This window comes from Staurois parvus, unplaced genomic scaffold (genome assembly GCF_062004578.1).
Source record: "Staurois parvus isolate SC_StPar_1 unplaced genomic scaffold, SC_StPar_1.0 ptg000635l, whole genome shotgun sequence".
Classification (NCBI taxonomy): domain Eukaryota; kingdom Metazoa; phylum Chordata; class Amphibia; order Anura; family Ranidae; genus Staurois; species Staurois parvus.
Window position 1 is genome coordinate 710,215 of NW_028318431.1, and position 24,410 is coordinate 734,624.

The 24,410-nt window shown below is 40.9% G+C and overlaps 1 protein-coding gene across 2 annotated transcripts; it reads right to left on the bottom strand.

The window, feature by feature from the left end:
- Positions 1–674: 674 nt before the first annotated feature.
- Positions 675–24,410, bottom strand: RSKR (ribosomal protein S6 kinase related). 2 transcript variants are annotated; one of them, XM_089693619.1, is made up of 12 exons: positions 24,303–24,410; positions 23,584–23,832; positions 20,603–20,686; positions 18,940–19,008; positions 16,141–16,210; positions 11,192–11,299; positions 9,294–9,334; positions 9,044–9,071; positions 8,409–8,498; positions 6,625–6,713; positions 6,432–6,542; positions 675–1,174 (listed from the first exon to the last, which is right to left on the bottom strand). In XM_089693619.1, the coding sequence occupies exons 1-12, from the start codon at positions 24,327–24,329 to the stop codon at positions 950–952; spliced, it is 1,191 nt and encodes a 396-aa protein (XP_089549745.1). In that variant the 5' UTR covers positions 24,330–24,410; the 3' UTR covers positions 675–949. The 2 variants fall into 2 exon arrangements, with proteins under 2 accessions (XP_089549745.1, XP_089549746.1); XM_089693620.1 differs by lacking the exon at positions 20,603–20,686.

The following is a 24,410-nucleotide window of genomic DNA, read 5'->3' on the forward strand; positions in this document are numbered from 1 at the left end:
CTGTAAACTCAGATGCCTGTAAAGGACTGTAAACGAAGATGTGTACATGGACACATAGGAAAACATTAGGGTGAGTTCAGGGGCTGCTGAAAAAAATGCTAAACAGCTCCTAAACGTGAGTTTATCAGCTGCAGTGTACATGAGCCCTAAACCCTACAAAATGTAATGCACAGCTTTTCAACCAACATTCCATCATTGGGGTCTGAGAAAGCTATACAGATAGCTTAGTTGATCATAGCACTTAACTCCATGCAAACAGATACAAATAACAATTAAAGCACATATATGTGACCTATCTGACTTACCAAAAGATTTGTATCTTTTTGTATTTCAATGGTTTTTATTAATTTATAACAATTAACACAGGAGCAACAAATCACGCCCTCGCAGGGGCTATCAATTGCACATAGGATTTGTATCTTTTTAAGTGGGTATGAGACAACACAGCATAGCCAGGTTCTGCACTCTCTCAGACCTCCATCCCTGGTCTAGGACCTGCCCCTGCCTCTGACTGAACTGTAAAGGAACAGCAATGCACTCATCATCGTTGTACTCTCCCCTACTATACATATTCTTACATATAGCAATGAGCAATGGTATTGTTTATAAGTGCAAGTTATTTTTCTTGCAACCAAGAACAAAAAATACTAAAAGAACCACAGAAGTCAAGCGACTTTAGAATAGTAAAACACCTGTTTATTTGTAAAGTATAAAAGCTAGTCTTATTTATGGAAGGTACAAATAGGTATTGTATTATTAGAAAGCAGAACTGCCTAATAACTAAAAAGCACTGCTATCCATACAGGATAAATAGAAAATTTAGCAATGATAAATAAAGGCAAAGAGTTTGAAGATCTTTACACTCATAATTTCAGAATGAGGCTCCACACATTTAAGGCAGTGGCTGGCATGATGGTTATATACTGTATTTTGTTGCAGGTGATGTATTTTAGGCTGGCCGTGGAAACTGCAAGGTTTCTGTGAAATCACAGTCAAAGTCTTCAAACACATGAGTTTCTGACAGATCTATATCTTCCGATTTCCGCATAGATAACACAAGATCTACTGGGTACTTCTGAAGAAGCAATGGATCAAAAGTCATTCCTCTGAAGAAAATATGGCTCTGGAACTGATGGAAGTGGTGTAGCCTCTGCCTTGGAACTTTACACAGGAGCTAAGAAAATCATTAAACATTTACATTGGTTACATACAGGAATATGCATGAACTACTATTAGATAAGATAACTAGAATTTAAACTGTGAGGCAGCTAGACAACACAACTGAAGGAAACAAAAAGGGAAAACAATGACAGAGGCACAAGATGCCTAAGTCAAGCGGGTCCAAAAGAGGTCAAACCGCGGCTTGTTTGACCTCTTTTGGACCCGCTTGACTTAGGCATCTTGTGCCTCTGTCATTGTTTTCCCTTTTTGTTTCCCTCAGTTATGTTTGGGTCCTAAGGACACCACATGGCTATCTCCATGTGAGTCGGCATATTTTCTATGTATATGGAGGCCAGTATTTAGTTCATTACAAAATTTCTGACCCCCCTTTTTCCTAGGTATTCTCACTATAGTTCATAGTTGGCAGTGTCCCGGTTACCCCCCCCCTTTTTCTATAAGCTAGACAACACAAGCCTAGGCAGTTACTAGTCATATGATTTCACTGAAGGGGAAGATCAGAAAATCCAAACCCTAATCCTCCTCCTCATCAGAGATCACAAAAAATTGTATGAACTGAAGATAGCTTGTGTTTGAGTAAAAAAATTTGCAAATGATTTGTAAATGTGCACTGTTAGGGACACTTTAGAAAGCCTCCGGTAAGACAGTCTGAAAATAACACAGAACAGGACATAGTAAACAGGCCTATATCTGGGATTTTTCATCGTACAGGACAGATTGTTTTAGAACAGCTCTGTAGATTAGCAGTATTGTATTGACATTCAAGGCTAAAAAATGTCTGTGTAGATTGCAAACAGCGAAAATAGAGGCTAAAATAACACAAAGGCCATGCTGCTGTATACTATATATAGCAGTGTGGTTGTTTATAGTATTCAGTAGTCTACAACCATTCTGTTATGATATTTGGCTTATATGCCTGTATCGTATCAGTTTTTCCAGTCCTTGCAAATTGTAAAATTATTGCAGACTGACTTTCCCGCAACTCACAGGTGGCCCAGTCTTATTAGCTGTTTGGTTTTATATTAGCCTACATTTCTTAGAGTCCAACTTCAAGCAGATTTCTTTTTTAGTTAAGGCAGCTCATTGTAAATAAAACAAAACTTGCTAAACCTTTTTTTTAAAGAATAAATCCAGCCATCAGCATCTTATACATAGTTATAGTGGTCCAGCTTTGACCATCGTAACTAAGTGTATACCTTGCCAAAGCTCCTGGAAGCTGGAAATCACTAAAGTAGACACTGCTACGTAAGTGATTTCCACTTGCTTCCAGGTCCAGTCCGTGCCTCTCTCCTGTATTGTGAACACAAAAAAGTCAGCCAGTCGGCATGGGCGCCATTCAGAGAATGCTTTGCATTTTCTGAATGAATACAAAGCATTCTCTGATTGGACGAGGTGGAGAGGCAGGAGGGGTGAGGTCACGTTGTTTACCCTGTCCAATCAGAGAACGCTTTGCATTCATTCAGAAAATGCAAATCATTCTTTGAATAGTGCCTGTTCTGGGTGGCTGATCTACTGCGTTCACAATGCATTAGGCCAGCTGCTCTACACTGTACGCAGAAGCAAGTGGAGATCCCTGGGGTAGAGGTGTCTACTTCAGTGGTTTCCAGGGGAGTTGGCCAGGGATGGTATACAGATAGTTATATTGGTCCAAGCTGAAATTATTCCTTAACCACTTCCCATCCGGCCCGTATACATAAACGGCCGGACGGCTGTTTATAAACGTCCTCTCGCTTCCCTGCTTGTGCTCGCTCCCTGGGAGTGTGCAGCACCACAATCCGGTGCTCGCTGTGTCCTCCAGTCACTGTACGGGACCTCTGTGTGAGGTTCTGATCATGTGATCACTGATTGGCCAATCACTTCCTGACATCATTGTCACCATGTGACAAGCTGTGACCAATCACAGCTCGCACAGTATTTTTCAATGGCTGCAAGAATGCAGCCAGAAAGAAGGAGAAATTATTGCTTTTACAGCCTTTATAGGTGTAAAAGCAATCAGTGTGAAAAAAGAAAAAAAAAAAATCATCTCCCCCCACAAGTATTACAGTGTCATTATGGTGACACTGTACTGCTAGGGTGACAGTATTTAAAGAAAAAAAAACATAATATACAAAATTAAAAATGTTAAAAACATTTAGAAAAATTATAATTTTTGGTTATAAACAAATTTGGATTTTTTTTACACTAAAAAGATAACTGAATACATCTTGGCCAAGGTTTATAAAAAAATATTATTTGCAAAACTTTATAAGAAAAACCCTTTTTTTCTACATTTTTTGACTTTCATTTATATAGCAAAAAAAAAAAAGATAAAACTTCCAGTGGTAAATAAATACTACCAAAGTAAAGTTGTATCTGTCTCAAAAAAATGCTAAAAAATTCATTTGGGTACAGTGTTGCATGACCGTGCAATTGTCATTCAAGGTGTGATCGCACTGAAAGCTGTAAAATTGGCCTGGACAGGAAGGGAGTAAATGTGTTCGGACTTGAAGTGGTTAAGCAGCTAAACATTCTCCTTGTGTGTCCTTGACCTAGTCTCTATCACCATAACTTGAGCTTTTTATAAGAAGAGGTGTATGTATCTTGCAGTCACATGCGCATCTTCTCTCAAATTACAATAGCCAGAAATAAATGCACCTGTTTCTACTTAATATGCGCCATTTTGTGGATTAAATGGGGTTCTTCTGCACTTTTACTTGTTGGTGCTGAATGAGTTGGCATGTCTATTCAGAGGCTAGCAGAGGAGGGTGGCTATATTTTCAGTTAATTATGGAACTATGTAAAGTGAACGTAGCCATCCTCAGTAAGGAAGTGAAGACTTAGGAGGATATTTTGGAATTATTTTCTAGAAGGTGCTCAACAAAGCTGGCATTACAAGGAGAAAGATGACCTGCAATACCACTATTATTTATTATTATTATACAGTATTTATAAAGTGCCAATAGTTCGCTCAGCGCTGTATATTACAAAGGGGGACAGAACATGTGACAGAACAATAACAATACAATACATGAGGGGATTGAGGGCCCTGCTCTTTCGAGCTTACAATCTAGGAGGGAGGTGCATTTGGGAGAGTCCCAAATGCACCCTAGCTTGTGTTTGGGTACATGCATCCACATGGATGTCACATTGGGAGCAGCGGCTGTATCTGTGCAACCGTTGCATCCCAATTAACAGCTATGGGATAGCCGACAACGGGATGCCCGGAACACCTGTGCAGAGCCATACAAAGCAGTGCGCTTACAGTGTAAAGCGCACACACAACACACACACAGTAAAGCAGCACACAGTTAACCCTTTGATCGCCCCACATGTTAACCCCTCCCTGCCCAGTGCCATTAGTACAGCATCAGTGCTTTTTATTATTATTATTATTATTATTATTATTATACAGTATTTATATAGCGCCAAAGGGTTTGCTCAGCGCTGTACAATAACAAGGGGGGCAGAACATGAGACAAGACAAAAACAATACAATACATGAAGGGTTCGAGGGCCCTGCTCTTTCGAGCTTACAATCTAGGAGGGAGATGATAGTGGTACAGGAGGAGATAGCTGTGGGGGATGGAGTGGTAGGAAGAGTGGAGGAGGTCGGCAAGTTAGCAGGGGATGGGGTAGGCTTCCCTGAAGAAATGGGTTTTCAGGGTGCGCCTAAAGGAGAGGAGAGTAGGTGATAATCTGATGGGTTGGGGCAGGGAGTTCCAGAGGATGGGTGACACCCTGGAGAAGTCCTGGAGGCGGGCATGGGAGGAGGAGACCAGGGAACTAGAGAGAAGGAGGTCTTGTGAGGAGCGGAGTGTGCGTGCTGGGTGGTACTTGGATATTAGGTCAGTGATGTAGTTCAGGGCAGTGTGGTGGATGGCTTTGTACGTCAGTGTTAGGATTTTGAATTTGATCCGTTGCGCAATCGGAAGCCAGTGGAGGGATTGGCAGAGATGGGTGGTGGAGATGGAGCGGTTGGAAAGGTGAATGAGTCTGGCAGCCGTGTTCAGGATCGACTGAAGCGGGGATAGCCAGCGGCGAGGCAGGCCAGTGAGGAGGGAGTTGCAGTAGTCGAGTCGTGATATGATGAGGGAGTGGATGAGCCGTTTAGTGGTTTCTGGGGTTAGGAACGTGCGTATTTTGGCGATGTTGCGGAGGTGGAGTCTGCACGAGTTTGTTAATGATTGGACTTGGGGCTGGAAGGATAGGTTGGAGTCCAGAATGACACCAAGTACTCTGGCCTGCGGGGCGGGTTTGATGGTGGCGTTGTTGGATGTGATGGAGAAGTCAATGGGGGGTGGTGTCCGGGCTGGGGGGAAGACAAGAAACTCGGTTTTGGAGAGGTTCAGTTTAAGGAAGTGGAGCGACATCCAGTCAGATATGTCGCTCAATAGGTGTGTGATTCGGGCGGAGACTGAGGTGGTGAGGTGGGGGGTTGAGAGATAGATTTCTGTGTCGTCAGCATAGAATATACTTTTTTTAGTAATAGATTTAGTGACACTTTAACCTGGAAAACTGGGAACACAAGTGAGGAAAGGGCGTCAAGAGCCCCTCACCATGGCACACTGTGTTTACTGAAGTAATGGTGCAACCAGCGGATATTATGTCATTGTTCCACCGCTGCTCTCTGCATCTTTGCATTAATTTGTTAATTGTGCATTAATAGAAACTGTCACATATCACTTTTAATGTGATTGGGAACCTCTGGTACATAACACATAGAACTTGTGTAATGGTGTTCTTGATTTGGCACAATGTACAGATATTTACACTAAAATAAAAATGTATGTTTCCTTTGTTAATTCCCTAAGCATGCCAAAAGACTCCAAAACGTTGTGAGTATAAAAAAAGAAGCTCAAATGATCTTCAGATCTTCGGGGGGGAGCTCTTTGTGTGGGGAGCTTTAGGTTTTATAAAGTGATGGAAAAATTGGATATATTTGTGAATAGTATTATTAATTATAATAGAAGTAAAGCTGAAATTATATGGGATGATAAATCTGCTTGTTTTTCCAAATTTCTGCACTCCTCAACCCTCGGTCAGTTATCTCATGGCATTCTATGGTATTTCACTGTAGCGCATTGGATGGATCATTTCCACTTCTTCATGGAAACTTGTTAGAACCTTTCTATGTGTGATAATGAGCAGTGTTTGTTAGTACTCATAAACTCTGTTATGTGATCATTGTGGGCAGTGTTAAATCTTCCTTTCCCTTACCAGTCTAACAATATTTCTATAGCTTGAAAAGGGCTTTTAAAACAGTTACAGCATACCTCTTTTAAAAGAAAGGACAGTCCTTGGCTTAAAGACTCCGGAATAATGAAATCTGCTTGATTGACAAACTCCAGCATACTTATGTGGTCTCTAGCACATGAAACTGGAAACTAAGATAAAGAACAATCCAATTAAATACTGAGTACTAAGTGTGCCTTTTTATGCATATAAATGACATACATTTTCCTTTACCTCACCAACCGCTAGTGCATACAACAAGACACCCAAAGACCACCAGTCAGCTGAATGGCTGTAGGGACCTCCAGAAAGAACCTCAGGAGCTAGAACCACAAAACAAACAAAAGTCAACATAATGTTTTTATGAGTATTTACTGTTTATAGTAATAAAGTTTTGAGGCTTTACCAAGATCCTCTAGGCTTTAATGAAAACTATGATTCATAAACCTTTTGACTCAAGACACCCTTTAAATTTTGCACCGACTCGAAGCACCTCATTCTAAAGTGTAAAAAACTAAACTAATAATTTTACATAACACAGCAGCATCCATACACATGGGTCACCCAACATTAGAGAGGATTTATTCCTCCATCTTCGCAAACTGGTACCGAATAGTATTCCAGTGTTTCTCTTCACCTTCAGTTTCTCTCTCATGTCTTGCTAGTGTGACCCCAGTGACATTGATGACATTGGTTGTTAGGATACTAGTGGCTGGCTTGCACAGTGCCTAAGGTTGTACAAGACAAACCTGTGTCTTGATGTAACAAAAAGGCAGGCTTGATCCACTCGCTGGCTTTTTAACAACTGTTGGGTAATTTGTTGCAATTTTTAGGCATTTTGCCAAGGCACCATTGAAGAACCCAGAAGGCACTTTGGTTGAAAAAGGCTGATGTACACAAAGGCCTCATACATCACAACACACATATCAGTATGAATTAAAGCCTCTGCCAGCTAAAGGATGATTCCATTGACTCAGAAAGAAAGAGGGAGTGACAAGTATTTATAATCAGGACCAGTCCCCAATTAACTGGTAGTAATAACTTCTTCTTTAGCTCCTTTTGTCACTGGTAAAGTCCAGAACCTATTTAGCTAGGTCCCTGAAGAGCTGTACCCAATTTGAAAATGAATAAGTGATGATGCATGTTGGATGATGACTTCATACAGATGGGTGTTAAGAAGATAAATATCTACCCCCCAAAAAACACTTGTATTCTTGAAGTGTATTTATAAAGGGTTGAATCTTAGATTCACCAAACATTCCATCATTTTCACCTGTTCCACAAAAAAATTCACCAGCGTTTTCATGTTAAATTCTGGATACAATATAATTTGTTGTAGATATAAAGCTGTTACAAGATTCACATATAAACATTTGCTGCCCAGCTCCTTCCTATAGAGGCCTGTAGTTGCTTTTCTTGCCAGAATGCTTTTTGCTACAGATCCACTTAGGATTCAAATATTTGCATTTGTCCTGAGTTATTATCAGTGTTATATTTATGTTTTGTTATTTAAGTGCCATTGATAGCCCCTGCGTGGGCGATCTTTTGCCCTGTTGGTGTTAGAGCACTGATTTCTTTAATTTTCTACTTCTTCTATGTGCAATTGATAGCCCCTGCGTGGTTGTGATTTGTTGCTCCTGTGTTGTTATTAATTAATAAAAACCATTGAAATACAAATATTTGCATTTGTCATTCTTTAGTATTTTTTCAGGTAGTTTTATGAATCTGGTTAAGGATGAATGCATGCCAGCGAATGTCACTGAATTACCCCATTAAAAAAACATGTCCCAGGAGGCTGCAGGTGGGGGGTTTCCCAAGTGGACATCATTCTCACCTAGGTGAGAACTGAGGAAGTAAAACAAAACCACCTCAAATGTGTTGGAGGGAATGAGGGATGAAAGAGTGGTACTCTCACTTCTGAGTGAAGGTTCGTTATAACAACTAGTCATGCAAACAACAGTCTTTACCTTAGATCTGGCTGCTGTTTAATGTTCATATTCAGTGTGCTTTCCTCTTACCCATGTATTGAAGGGTGCCACATATGGTGTATGCACGTTCTCCAAAAGGAAGATGTTGAGAAAGTCCAAAATCTGACAATTTCAAATGCCCTAGTGAAAAAAAAAACTTGTCAGGTGTGTCTGTCAGTTTTGAAAGTGTTTTCTTAGAATACGTCACTTCACAGCTTCTTGGTAGTACAATGTTTTTGATTAATTAACCTCCCTAAAACACATAGCTTGCTGTGATATGAATTACAGTTAATGAGACACCCCTGGATATATTCTGAGCTACCGGAGATGTGGTTGATTGCTGCTTATGATAATAACGTTTCGGTAGCCCCTGTATTTGAGTCTTTGGTGTGCTCCTGGCCTGATCTCCCCACTACAAGTGGTTGTGTAGAGTAATATTGGCTAAACCATTTTGAAAGCCCTTATCTCATTTATTATGTTACAGACTGCATACCTCTTTTATATCAGACAGATGACTGTTGTGGCACACTGGCAACACATTAAAGTATGAAAAGTTATGTACTATGTACTCTATGCTATAATCTGTCCGTCAATTTTGCAGTATTGAGTGCAGCAAGGATGTGTTATAGAGAAGAATTCTGAGGTCTAAGTAACACCAGAAGTTGTTGTAATGGAGCTTCACTTACCTCTTTCATCAAGCAGTATATTTTCCATCTGAAATAGTACAATGATGGTATTATTAGAAATTCTTTGAAATAACATTGTAATCTTAGAGTTTATTAAAAGGCAATTTCGTTTTTTTTTTATTTAGGGTCAAAAATTGATTTAGGGTTGATTTTAGGGGAATTGGGGAAGGGTTAGACTCTTGGTCAGATTTTTATTGCTTTAAATGTAACTACATATCTTCTATGTAGCGTTTGTGCACTGCATTCTTACCTTAACATCTCGATGTATGATTCCCAGATTATGAAGATACACTGTAAGGGTATAGTATTTGGTTAATTCTCTGATTAAAAACAATATTCTATAGTAAAAAGTAATATATACTCTAAATATTCATATACAGTACATGATTTTCCTGCAATTTTTCAGCTGTTTGAGACAAATTTAATACAGACAGGTTGTTACCCTCTCCCACTATACCCAAAACTGATCAAAAAAACATTTTGTCTGTATTGTCCACTTTAGTCAATATTTTCATTGGTGTTTAATGTAAAAGAATAAGTAATTACATTTCCCTAAATAGCAGATGAAAGTAAAGGGCTGGAAAAAAACAAAGGAAGAAGCAGAAAGGCGGAAATGTAGATGCAATGTCTATGGGGGAGATTTACTAAAACTGGTGCACTTCTAAGGCTGGCCATACGTTATACAATTTTCTGTCCAATTTCTGCCAAACTTCCTTTAGATTTACCTTCAACTGTGTAGTGCAAGGGCCTGCCTAATTGGATACAACTGAAAGTGTTGTTTGGGTTTGACCTCATATTATATGGTTTTTGGTAAATCTAAAGCAAAAATCTCAAAAAAATTGAATAATATATGGCCAGCCTTAGAATCTGGTACAGTTGTGTACGGTACCCAGTCAGCTTCTAACTTCAGCTTGTTCAGTTAAGCTTTGACAAAACCTGGAGTCTGGTTTCTATGCAGATCTGCACCAGAGTTTGCACACCGCATTTTTAGTAAATATCCCCTCTTTGTCTGGGGCTCAACAATACTAAAATCCAGAGGTCAAAACAAGTCAATTGTTTCACATACAACATGTTGGCAGGCCAGTGAAAGATAATCATGATCAAGCCTGCTATGCTAAAGAGTTTGGCAAATACTTCATTCTTAATTAAGCATTCCTTGCCTGCATGAGATTATTTAACTTCTAAAAGTTGTTGCCAGGTTTTTCTCCTTTTCAAAACACAGGATAGGTTGATACATTGGATAGAAAGCCCAGACCCAATCAGAGAAATTAATGAAAATAAATAGTGATAAGAGGTTAAATAGAAAAAATAAAACATAAAACAGACAGGAAAGAAGTAGAGAAGGAGTGGAAGTGGGACATGTGAGCCGGTGGTTACCATGGGGTTCATTTACTAAAGCTGGAGAGTGCAAAATCAGGCTCACTTCTGCAAGGAAACCAATCAGCTTGGAGGTTGTATTGCCAATGCTTAAAGTGTTACTAAACCCAGGACCCTGCACTCACTATATCTGGTCTCCCACAGGAAACAGAACATGGAAATGCAATTATTTTAGTAAATATAAACTGCTAAATATATTTTCTCATTAGCAGTCTTGTGACCTATATCAGTGTCCAGCACGGCTCTGGTTAAAGCTTGTAGGAGGAGTTTTCTTTCTGCTCTAGGAGGATGCAGAACCCCTGACCTCTGTCTGGACAGTGCTTATTGGCCCTGTGCTGATCACATGCACTCTCCCAAGAAAAAAAATCCTCTCTAGCAGTACACACCAAACTGAGCATGTACAGAATGACTCCACATGATATGTCTTATTAGGAGATATGAGGGGTACACTGGAAGAAGGGAAGGATCACAGAAGTCAGGATCAAACAGCCTTTTTACACAATGTAGAGGATTAACCCCTTAGGTTCCACAGTGAGTCTAACAAGCATGCTCTATTGCATATACAGAGTAATTTTACTGTTGTGAGTTTAGTAACACTTTAATTGAACAAGCTGAGTTTAGATTGGTTTCCATGCAGAAGTGAGCCTAATTTTGCACTCTCCAGCTTTAGTAAATAAACCCCCATGAGTCTGATTTTAATCATATGTATATATATGTGTGCTGATATCCGAGCAGTGTCCATGCACAGTGACCATACTCTATTGATCTTACCCAGCACTGACACCAGTTCTGCTGCAAATAATCGGACCGTGCCTTCTTCAATTTGCTTGACAGACATCCATAAGGAATGAAGATCTCCGTATCTGCAGTAATTACACACTGCAGTAAACAAAGGAAAGCACATTAAAAACAGGTCACAATCTTAACCACTGGAATGGTATCTATTGCTCCCAATATTTGAAAATATTTTAAAATTAAATATATAAAGTTCCAAGTCTGGCTAACTGTTAAAGCGGTATTTAAGCTAAAAAAAAAAAAATATATATATATACACACACACACACACTATATTGCCAAAAGTATTGGGATGCCTGCCTTTACACGCACATGAACTTTAATGGCATCAACACAGTCTTAGTCCGTAGGGTTCAATATTGAATTAGCCAACCCTTTGCAGCTATAACAGCTTCAACTCTTCTGGAACTAAGGGGCCAAGTACAACCCCACACCATAATTCACCCTCCACCAAACTTTACACTTGGCACAATGCTTTCAGGCAAGTACTGTTTGTCTGGCAACCGCCAAATCCAGACACGTCCATTGGATTGCCAGGCAGAGAAGCGTGAGTCATCACTCCAAAGACCACGTCTCTACTGCTCTAGAGTCCAGTGGCAGTGTGCTTTACACCACTGCATCCAATGCTTTGCATTGCACTTAGTGATGTAAGGCTTGGATGCAGCTGCTCGGCCGTGGAAACCCATTCCATGAAGCTCTCTATGCACTGTTGTTGTGCTAATCTGAAGGCCACACAAAGTTTGGAGTTCTTTAGCTATTGACTCTCAAACAGTTGTTATAATACCACTAACAGTTGATCGTAGAATATTTAGTAGCAAGGAAATTTCACGGATTGACTTATTGCACAGATGGCAACCTATCATGGTACCACGCTTAAATTCAGAGTTTCTGAGAGCGACCCACACTCCAATTCTCGCCCAGTGCTGTGCCCAAGAGGATGTGTGGGCAGGAAAATTGAAGCACTGCAGACAACTCCATGGGAACTGCAGGATTGATTCCTCTGTCTGAGCATGTGGAGACTAGCCTGGATGAGTGAGCTGAGCTCTGCACTACATTTGAACTCTCCCCATCTCCCTCCCTTCTCTCCCCCATCTGTCTCCCCCTTCTATCTTTCCCCTTCTCCCCCACCTCTACTACCTTCTCCCTGGTATCTACTGAAGCAGATGAATTTTGATCCAAGTATGACCACCTAGGGCAAAAATATCCTTTTTGTGTGCATAAAAACGTATGAGATGGAAACAAAACGTTCCTTTGTCCTGAGGTTTATTTGTGTCTGTGTGACTGTCGGTTGTGGCACAGTATTTAGTATTTTGTGGGTACGAGGACTGTGGTATAGGTGTGCGTTGTATACAGCAGGTACAGATTCTGTTCAATCCCCCCTTAAGACCCTTTCACTGGCCAGCTACAGAACTTCTTTCTCTGTTCTTTTCCAGGGTGTCCCATGTCTTTCATCATCCCAGTCTTGCTCACATGTCATCCTGTTTTGACTTTTTAATTGCAAAGCCAGTCAGATTACTCACTATGAGTATTGTTAATATTGTCAATGTTTACATATTGTTTTATACTGTTTAGAGGCTAAGTTTGCCTTTAAAAACATATTATTATATGTCCTGTGCACTGCTGACCCCTGTACACTGCCATACTATCCCATGTACACTCCCTTGCTGACTGGCTGTCCTTTGCCCTGCTGACCCCCTGTACACTGGCCTACAAACTGCTGACACCTGCAATACACTACCATACTGACCCCTGTCCTCCACCCTGCTGACCGCCCATCCTCTGCCCTGCTGACCCCCTGTACACTGCCCTACAAACTGTGGATCCCAGCCCTTCACTCTGATAATTCCTGTCCTCTGCCCTACTGACCCCCAGTACACTCCACTACTGATTCCTGTTTTTGTGCACTGCCCTGCTAACCTCCTATTTGCTGCCCCCGTGACATTTTTTACTGCACCCCCATATCAGGCTGGTTAGATCTGGCACTGGTGTCCCAATACTTTTGGCAATATATATATATATATATATATATATATATATATATATTCATTCAGGGCTTAAAATTTCGAGCCTAGACCTACTAGCCAGGCACAAACCTTACTCTCCACCAGTTGCCCCACCCAACCTTGCCCAGGTCTGCCTCCAACCCCACCCCCGGAACGTCCCCCAACCACGCCCCCTTAAAGCTTATGAAATTACATTTAACATTAGAACAAAGAGTACAAAATATAAAACTGTACACAGTAATGTATATCCCAGCTCCCCTGTACTCCATTATAGTGATATGACAGGTATACAGTACTTACTCAAGTCCACCGCGGCGGTGTAGAGGGTGTCTCCTGTCAGCGGAGGAGAGCGGACCTCTCCTGCACCTGTCCCCTCAGCGGCGGTGCCGCAGAAGCCGGAAACTGGAACTCGGCTTCACAATGAGGCTTGGAGCGCAGGTGCAGTCGCTCCATGCTGCATCTGTGCTCGCTGCTCACCACAGAGGAATTTTTCCTTGCATTTGGCGAGCGGCTTTTTCAAGCCCTGTATATATGATACATACATATATATTGCAGCTTACCAATCATTAAATGTGATGGCTGCATTAATTTTCTTTTTTTTCCCTTCTGTTTTCCCCTCATGATCTGGCCAATAACATACCTCCTGTATTAGAGTGCCCCCACTCTGGATAAAGAAGCAAAGGGGGCACATTTGGACAACAGCATTGCCAGTCTGGGGGGAGGGGAGTGTTAGATGTACTAGCAGATTAAATACACTAACAAATTGAAGCCATACTCCAGCTCACATTGCAGTTACACAAGCAATTTCTTTTGGGAGAATGTTTGCTTTAAGGTTTAAAACTGCTTTAAGCTGGCCACAGACAGATCAAAATTTGGCCGGAATAGCAGGCACCAACCAAATGTTATTCAGTGTGTAACTGTACCCATTCAACAGAAGTTGATTGATTAATTTCTGTGGAAGGAGAATGTTGGAAAACTTTTGTTGATCAGCCTCTGCAGCCGCTAATCAGTGTATTCTGGCTGAATGGTTTGATTTCATAATAAAGCAGCTACAACCTGGGTAGAAAAGCCAGGCTGTGTCTGCTTTTGAAAGAATACAAATTGTAAGACACTGAACACCTTGTTTGGATCCAACTAGAACAGGGATGGGCAAACTTTTTGACTTGAGGGCCGCAATGGGTTCATATATTGGACCCGGGGGCCGGACCAAGAGTAGATGAATGATGTGTATGTGTCATCCATAGTAAGTATAGTAATATTCCCCCATAGTAAGCATAGTAATTAATCCCCCATATAGTCATTAATCCCCCATATAGTAGTTCATCCCCCATATAGTAATTCATTCCCCATATAGTAATTCATCCCACATATAGTAATTCATCCCACATATAGTAATTCATCCCCCATAGAGTAATTCATCCCCCATAGAGTAATTCATCCCCCATAGAGTAATTCATCCCCCATATAGTAACTCATCCCCCATATAGTAACTCATCCCCCATATAGTAACTCATCCCCCATATAGTAATTCATCCCCCCTATAGTAATTCATCCCCCCCTATAGTAATTCATCCCCCATATAGTAATTCATCCCCCCTATAGTAATTCATCCCCCATATTAAGTCTCCAAGTCCCCCCTGTGTCAATTCACTTACCTTTGCTCCGCGCGTTCCTCTCGCCGTGTTCCCGCGCCGTTCCGGTGTAGCATGAAAATCTGTCTCCTATGAGAATCTGTCCCCCTCAACGTATCTGCGCATGTGCCAGTTTCAGGCATTAGCAGCCGATCGGCGATCTCCGGCACATGAGCAGATACGTCGAGGGGGACAGATCCTCATAGGAGACAGATTTTCATGCTACACCGGTCTTCAGGGCGGACTGTGAGAGGAGCCTAGCTCCGCGGGCCGGATTAAAAGGTCCGCCGGGCCGTATACGGCCCGCGGGCCGTAGCCTGCCCATTGCTGAACTAGAATGTATTTAGCCAATTTAAACTGAAGGTTCAATTAGCCTTTAATGATATCTGATGATTTGAAAAGGTTATACACTTTTCTTTTGCTATCTGCAGCCTCTCTCTGCTCCTGATCAGCTGTTTACATCTTCCTGCAGCAGATAAAAGTGTTTTAAATAGAATTAAAGGTTATCATTTGACCTGTGGGTTTGGCAGCACTTCTTAGGCTCCATGCACACTTGTGTTTTTAGCTTCTAAAAGCTATTATCAGCATATTTATTTCTGCTCCTAGAAGCTAAATAGTGTTTTCCTATGTCCATGCACATTACTTTAGGCTATTAGCATTTTTTGATCTTCATCATCTAGGAGCAGAACAAAAAAAATGTTTTTGGAGTGTTTTTCCAGCAGAAAAAATGCTAAATGCTGCTTAAATACTCCTAACAGCTTTTTTCTAGCTTTTGTTTTCCTCTACATGTACTGTAAAAATGCTAATAAAACACTTATGCAGGCCATAAACGGGTCGTTTATTGGCCGAATTTTCGTCCGCATGAAAAATTGGCCGATATTCACACTGTTAGTGGAGCCAGCCCGTCGGCTGTTTTTCGTGGATATTCTTGTTTATTTTTATTGGTCATGCTGGAAAATCCATGAAAAACGGCTGTTTTTCATGGATGATGGTGGCAGCATCAGCGCTGACCGATTTTTCATTTATCGTCCGACAATTCGGCCGATATACGGCCCGTCTATGACCTGCCTAATACTTCTAAATGCTACTAAAAAGTTTTATTACTAGTGTTTTTATCCAGCTTTTTTCCAGCATTTTTTGAGCTAAAAAAAAACGCCAGTGTGCATGGAGCCTTATTGTTTTAAAAAGACACAACTCCAGAACAAATTTCATGTATTTGTGGCCACTGAGTGGAGTTTCCATTATTTGCTGTATGTATCAGTATGTGGTAGTGTGAATTAGGGCGACTTACTGATAAACAGGTGCCGTTGTCCTTGCCAACTCTCTCCCAGGCATTGAATAAATGGGTGTTTCAATTGTCGCTGTTAGAAAAGATAGTAAATTATCATGTATATGTCAGTAACTTGTATGACCAATATAGTATCAATGTAAGCGGTCTTTAGTAGAAACTGAATGACATTAGGTATGTGTATTGGAGCGGTGGTAGATTTTAAAGGATGTGAATAGAAATGTACACCAGGAACTGGTCAGTGCGCAAAAAAAAAGCCAAATTATTATTATTATTATTATTGTTACAGGTACTTGTATAGCTTAACACCACCTCGGTAGAAGTTTTTTTTTTAGGTGTGGTATGCAGAGTGGAACTCTATATTTAGGAATATAACATTCATAAGGCCCCATAACAATATTTTTAAAGAGCTTGTAGGCGGGGCCTATTTGGGAGGAATCAAGCACAGACAGTATGTTCTGCACTGATATATTCTGTATTGATCTTAAGCAGGTTTATTAAAACAGCTGTTAGACTTTAGCATGGATATACATTGGTCCAGTGAATAAACAGTCCTAATGTCTGACAAGCAGGGCCTGGTGTTAGACTATTTTGTGCCCTAGGCAAGACCAGCTACTTGGGCCCCCCCCAAAAAAATAAATAAATACATTTAAAAACAGTAGAAAATATTAAATCAACAAAACTGCTATTTTTTTTATAATTTGCGAAAATAAGGGCAATAAGATGCCACCAGCACCAATATCAAAGACAAAATCAGTGTCACGGATGGACTGTATCTGAGGCTAGCAGTGGCAGGGTGACAGTTGCAGTGAGTGGAGGATGATGGATCCACACTCTGACAGACCCCAGGCTGGAATTCCCCAGGCAATGGGGGAGGTAAAACACTGTGACAGCAGGCAGCCCACACACATACACACACACATACACACACACACACACACACACAGAACACCTGAACTAAGAGATCCTACACAGTGACAGATCCAACACACCGTCACCAACACTGACACAGATCAGCAGACCCAACAGGCACTAGAAGAGCAGGCTGTGGGATTATGATGATGTCATCACTCACGGACAAATTTCACATGTGATGGATGTCCGGCTGGCCGGGTCACACTCACACAGACATGAGACATTAGAGTCAGACATTACCTTACTTCACAGGCACGGCTCCGTCTCTGCTGATGAATGGGAAGAGAAGGACTGGAACTCCACAATGATCAGCAGCCGCCAGCTGGCTTGCAGTAAGGCACTGAGTCTGAGAGGAACACTGGAAGGAGCAGCAGCTCATCTACTACACTGGCCCCACACACCCAGCATCTTCCTATGTCCTTTCTTCCTTCCCCTCTGCTGCCCCTCCCTTCACTCCCTTCAGCTGAAGGATCATTCATGACGTGGCGGTGTCCCACACAGAGAGAGTGCCGGCCTGTGCTGCTCTCAGGTGCCCTGAGGTGGCAGTGAGCCCTAGGCAGCTGCCTAGTTTGGCTATTGGAAGCCTCAGCCCTGCTGACAAGATGTGTTACTGGAGGGTGGATTCAGTTACTGGTGGTAGTGTCCCTTTTCAGTAGATGTGAGGCATAATTTCAACAGCCTGCACTGGCTCCATTCTTTTGTGCCAATTACTGGAGTGTATAAAGTGATGAGGGAGCCTTCCCTGAGCTATCCCTGCTTACCAGGAACCTCCTTCACAAGCAGATTCCTGTCCCTGATCAGCCACTCGCTCAAAGTGTGCCAAATTGACATGGGTTCTCTTATTTATAAGGTTCCCTGACAAAAAGGGGCAGCAAAGTTTTGTGAGAGTTCTGTATCCAATTGGACAACTTCTCTTCCCGAGATAACTGACAGAATCAATGAGGGATCAATTCCCTTAAAAGACCCCTCTTCCCGTGTAGTAATGACAAAAGGCCACCTACAGATGGCAAGACTGCCTGCACCTTCCTACAAGCCTCTTTATCCAAAAGTAGAAAAATAACATTTTGAAATAGCCTATGCACAAACTCCTAGTTATGAAGGTGCTCAGTGGTAAAGCTCAGATGTCCCAGTGAGACCACCTACAATAAACCAATATCCTAGTGACAAAGGACAGGACTGTCAGACTCTGCACAACAGTATTGGCTGGAAGGTACCCCACAGGAAAGGACTGGCAGATACCAACCCTATCCCCCAATACCTCGGTCATGTTTGATGATGCCCCAGTACCACAGGACAAATTACAGTGAAAAGTTACACTTACAGTGGTTGTTAATTGGAAGGGGCCAGTTACAGTCTCCATGAAACCTGGCCACACTTGTCCCCTAACAGCACAACTGCCGCATTCACAATCCGGGTGCTACACATCATTCCTGAGTCAGAAATCTTTTCGCTTTCTTATGCAGTGTGTCTGAATCATCAGTGTTGAGTATTCCCTTACATTACACTGAATGGAAAATAATTAGCTCAGGCAGCTTTAGTGAGTGGAAACATCCTGGGAAACGCCCCAAAGTGATGTGCAAACAAAAGATTTTTTTGTAAGTTTTGGATTGCTAAGGTTTTTTTCTCAAAATGTTGGATTTACCATCACTTTCTGTTTTAGTGGCAAAGGGCATCAGGACAAAAAGTAAAAATGTAGCTACCCAAGGATGGTAAGGGGGCATGGATAGAGGAGGATTTCATCTAAAAAAAAAAAAAGAAGCATCAGCACAAAGGACCCACCCTATTGTGTGGTATGTCACTTGTACTGATTTTTCAGGGGTTTTTTTAATTGTGGCTACACTTAGGCTTTATCTCTTTTATAAGCTCTCTCCAAAACATCAGTCATACCTGAATGCTGACCTCTTCCTTACATTGCTTCAGTGTGTTACGCCGCAGAACTTCTCCTTTGGGTAATACCTGTGGAGCAAATATATAAGTATGGTAAACGCAAGGTGGCACATTAATTAAATCAGGTGTCCTGTGGTAGTGCTGTGCTCTGCCACAGTGTAAAAGAGTTAATGACCCAGGATTCTCATTCAGACCGGTTGAGGGGGCTCCAGGGAACTTGTGACATTCAGAGGAAACTGACTTTTCAGTTTTGCCATAATTTATAAAAAAAAACTGGTTTGGGACCTGGAGCCCGGGGATTTTGTAGAGATCTGGGAGGGATGAAATCTCCAATCCTGGGTCCGTGCTGGACTTTTAGGAGAGACCTGACTAGGGTTCTGGGTTCCACCCCAGCAGACAGGAGGTCATCACCCAGAAGTTAGGAGAGCACCACCTAGGAGGGAGGTGGGAGCCAGAGCAGCAAGGTGCTGCTAACTGTATGGAAAAAAGTTTGTCTTTATGAGAAGACGGTCTGTAGGAGACAGACAAAAGCCTAAAGTGTAGGGCAGAGAAGCAGTGCAAGTGTAAGCCAGGAGGCTGCATGTGTATTTATTTGTGAGGAAAACCCTTTGATTTTGATTTATGGAACTTTCTTTTAAATAAAATTGGGAAAGAATAGCCAACAGAAGTCGATTGTTTGGCTATGTCCTTAAAGTTCTACCACTTGAAGCGAGTTATCACAGTCCAAATACATGAAATATATTCATACACTACATAGTTAACTCCTTTAACAAAACACACATTAGGGGGAATTCATAAAGGGTTCGTAGACACCCTTTAGAACTCCATTGGTGTTTACAGCTGATTCATGTACCCTCATGTCCACACTGGACACTGCTTCCACTGCACCCATCACACAGACAGGCACATGGATGAGTTTTGTAGTAGAGGTGGGCAAGGCCTGATGGAGAACCAAGAGAGTTCTTCCCCATTCAGGTTTGCCTGGCTGTTGATCAGCTGTGCATGGCAATGGGTGGATCCATGGCCACTATTTAGTCCAATAGCAGCATAAAAATCCCACTGCTGTGTGCCGTCAATCAAAAGTAAAGCGGACCTGATGGGGAAGTAGTCATTCAGTTCTACATCAGGCTCTGCCCACACAGTGACACAAGTAATTTCACAAATATGGGCATTGCCATATTTTGGGTATTGGCAGCACCACTATCTCTGGTCCTTTAGTTACATTTAGCTTTGGGACAGAGAATCTCCCAGTTGATAGCTGAATGGGACTGGAAATAGAGCCCTGTGCAGGGAACTGGCACATACATGACAACTTCCCAACACAGATATACCCAACTCTAAACACTGGCATACCTCTGTACACAAGCTCACAACTGGTCTTAATTACTACCAGTTTCCTAATCTGTGCACTGGCGGTAATTCTTTAAGAATCTGTTGCTGCCATAGCGACAGTTTCTTAAAATGGCAGTAGTAAGAACTCCCTGAATTTGTCAACGGTAATCTTATCGAAACTGGGAAAAATGCTTGCCTATACTAGGTGCAGGTAGTTCTAAATAAAACTACAGCCAAAAAGTGCCACTAAATTCCCCTGATTATGTTCTTTTTCTTAGTACAGACGGTACAGACTTCCAGCAGTTTAGAGGAAAATTACAAATCTTCTAACCTTTAAAGCAAAGATCTTCTGTTCTGCACAGTTTAAGACCTTCAGTACTGGACCAATGGATCCTTTAGCAACACATCCTAGAACCTATGGAAGATACATTCATGTATAAATTAGTAATGTTAGGCCAAAATTTGATGCATAGATCTCTCTTTGAGATGCCTGAGAAATCTACCTATTTTTGGATTATTTGACAATTCAGCTTCACAATTATTTCCCCAGCGTCTGCTATGTTGGATGGAATCATTAACTTTTTAGTTTTTATAGAAGTTTGCTAACACACTGAAAAATCTCCATGTGGTAATCAGAACCTCTGACAAATTCCACTTGAGCCGTGGGTGATCTAGTGCTAGACCAGACCACCTGAAGTTTAGCAATTGCCAAATTACGTCACATGCCATTTGTGCCGTAACCCATCCCCTCCTCCTGCATCCTCCATTGGGAAGGTTCTTTCACTTTCTATAAATTTTTATTGAAAAAATGTTAAAGGGATACAGCTTGTGACCACTGTCATGTCTGCAGACAAAAGCATAAAATTGATGGCTTACAAGTCAAAAGCGGTCTTACTGCTACCAAAGAACTATAGCAAATGACAAAACGATTGATATGTCAAAAGGCGCATTATTCAAGTATAACAAGAAAACATTATGGGGAATAGGAGAAAATCCCTACGCCTGTACCATGGGATCAGGCGTTGATGGATGAGATATCAGTGTATAAAACTTCACAATGGAAAAAACAAAGCAAAGGAGTACATGAGAACAAATTGACCCTATGGAAGAGCCTGGAAAAATAGGGGAAAAAACAGAAAGGCAGGGGAGCGAGAAGCGAAAGGGAGAGAGACAAGCAAAGGAGGGAAAGGGACGGGAAGGTTCTTTCATTATTCTAACTACCTACCTCTGTGAATGGAGGAGAGGATCCTGTGGCTCACCAGGATCTCCCCCATTCTGGGATCATGTTACAGGCAGTATAAACAATGAAATAACTTTTTTCAATGGATGAAAAGGGAGGAGGGGGTGCAATATTTTCACAACAGCTCAGATCAGAGCCCAAAGCTAATAACCATACTGGAAGTTCAAAGACAGGAAGAGCACAGGGCATCCCTACAGTGAAGAGTTCTACATTATCCAACTGCCTGCATGATGTGGGGCATACTTTTTACAAATAAGTATTGTAACTACAGTTGTACAGAAAACGCTAAAAGATAAACTTCAGTTTTAATGTTATGCTATACATTGGGGTTAATTTACTAAAGGGAAATAGGCTGTACACTCTGCAAGGAAATGTTTAATCTGCAATGTAATTTTCCCTTAGCTTGGTGCATAAGATGAAGCTGTGCTGATTTCCACCATCCAATCATGTGTCAGCAAAAATAAGGGTTTTTTTTGTTTGTTGTTACTTTTCATTGCACATAATTGGGTATTCTTTGAAAAGTGAATTTTCACCGCATTCACTAAATGTGAAAAAATGCTTTTGCAAATTGAAAAATTCCATACAAGTTAAACAGCTTATTTGCCGTTAGTAAATCAACTCCATTGCGTACTGGGGAAAATGATTACTATAATTAATCCTGAAAAAGTATAAGTAGCGAGGCTGTACAAGTATTTTCACCACTCCTCCTGAAATCCAATTTTTGTTTTAATAAAATCCCAAATATCATATAAAAAAATCGAATAGATGTGGGCCAGAATGGCATTACTGTGGGTAGTATAACAGCTTCAAAAGCTTCTCGGTGTAAAATCTGAGATTACCTATGTATTGCAGGCAAAGCCGTACATTTGTAAGACATGTAGCTGTCAGCAAATGATTTTCAACCATCTGAACAGGTGCCTTGTAAGCAGCTTATTTTAATATAGTGCATATAATAATACATGCATTAGTGCAGATTTTTTTTATATATATGTAGTCTTGTAATTTTATTACTCTACAGTACTGTAAACATTTGAAGGCCTCATGCACACTGAACGTTTTTACAGCTGCTCCTAGGGGCATCTGCTATTTTTGTTTTCCTGCTTTTAAACTCCCCTGCATGTTAGCCTATGTGTACATGCAAACATGCGTTTAGAGGCAGGAAAAAAAGCCCACTGCCAGTGCGCCCAGGAACAACAGAGTTTTGGCAGAAAAACCATTTGACGCGTCTAATCACGTCTAAATATGCAATAATGCAAGGCTAGTGCTTGAGCGTTAATTCATTTCAGTGGCCAGAATAAATTATTTATTTTGGGCAATAAAATGAATGAATGCCCAAACGCTTGCGGCTAAACACGTTACACACTTTTACAAGGGTCAGGCAATTTGTTTTTGCCAAAACGCTGCTGCGAGGAGGAAAGGCTTCTAGGAGAGTTACAATAAAGGCCTGTGTGCATGAGGCCTAAAAAGCATGCTTTTCATATACTTGTAGCTTGGTAGGTGATTGTTATAACTGAACAGAAGAAATAAGCGACAGGCTTTTTACAATTCACAAAAGAAATATAAATAAACAGCGGAAATCAAAACCCCCTCATTCAATGAATAACATAAATCAATTACAATACAGTGAAAAAATCAATATATATTAAATAATAATCAAGTGTCCCCTTAAAAAAATTTATATATGAATTATTTAAATCATATTAAAGTGTCCAAAAAAATATAATATATAAAAATAATGATAATAAACAAAAGTCTTTTCTCCCACATAAATAGTGTATTTAAAAAAACTATTTAGCCAAAAAGATTGTGCTTCCACCATCCACCAGTGAGAAACCAACATCAACCGCACTCACCAGATGATGGTGGTTCATATACTTGTAGCTTGGTAGGTGAATGCTATAACTGAACAGAAGAAATAAGCGACAGGCTTTTTATAATTCACGTTGGGGAAGACACAACTGCATTATATAGATTGTTTTGATGCTGAGCATTATATACCAGGTACTATCTATATGAAAGCTCTCATTTTTCATCGCACATCATATTACATCATTGTACTTTTAATACAAGACCTTTAACTCTGGCTGCACAGCTGGTGACCATAAAGGAAATTCAGGCAAGAATAAGGATACACAATGTGGGAGAGGCCGCTCTGTCACTTTTGCTTCTGGAAGGCTAGTCTGATGTGATGTTTTAAACCTGTCCTTTATTGTTCGGCCAGTTGCCCACAGCTGACCAAAACGGGATGCTGCCAAGCTGTCCCCATTCAACAGTCCTTTCCAAGAAGGAACCCAAAGGTTGGGTGACACAGAAGTACAGCCCTAAAAAGCAAGAAACTATACTTTAAAAGGGAGGATTATCCAAATAAAAAAGTCTTCAAAATGTATGAAAAAAAAATACACAATTCAGTAAATGAATTCAAACCCCCCCCCCCCCCCAAAAAAAAAAGATTATAACGTTGAAATATTTTGGACCAAAAAGATAGATACTTCAATACACTGTAGAGATACAATTAAACAAAATAGATAATATATAATCGTTAAAAAGTTTATTAGTGCACTGTCCTGCATTCCAGCATTAAGCTATTTGCCTTAATGAAAGGGTGACCCATTAAATGTAATCAGCCTTGATATATACCGTAGTACTTTCTTGTTCATCTACTTAATTGTGACAAATCATACAACAGTTACAAAATAAGGAGCTATTTCCATACAGTTACCCTAAGCTACCATTCTATGAATCTATTTCCTAATAGGTTGAATAAGGTTTCCTTCACATGTGTTACCCCTACCTTGGTGTCACTGCTGGTGGCTCCCATTTCATGTCTTCAGTTAGTGTATACACGGGGCAGATTTTGTGCTTTCAAGCCCCCCTCCCCACCATCCAAACACTTTCTGAT

Coding starts and splice junctions, on each gene's coding strand:
- RSKR (XM_089693619.1), bottom strand. CDS start 24,329: ATGGGAGCCACCAGCAGTGACACCAAG. Junction 9,072..9,293: donor TCATACATCGAGATGTTAAG/GTAAGAATGCAG, acceptor GTACTATTTCAG/ATGGAAAATATACTGCTTGA. Junction 1,175..6,431: donor TGTCCTTTCTTTTAAAAGAG/GTATGCTGTAAC, acceptor TGATTTTCTTAG/CTCCTGTGTAAAGTTCCAAG.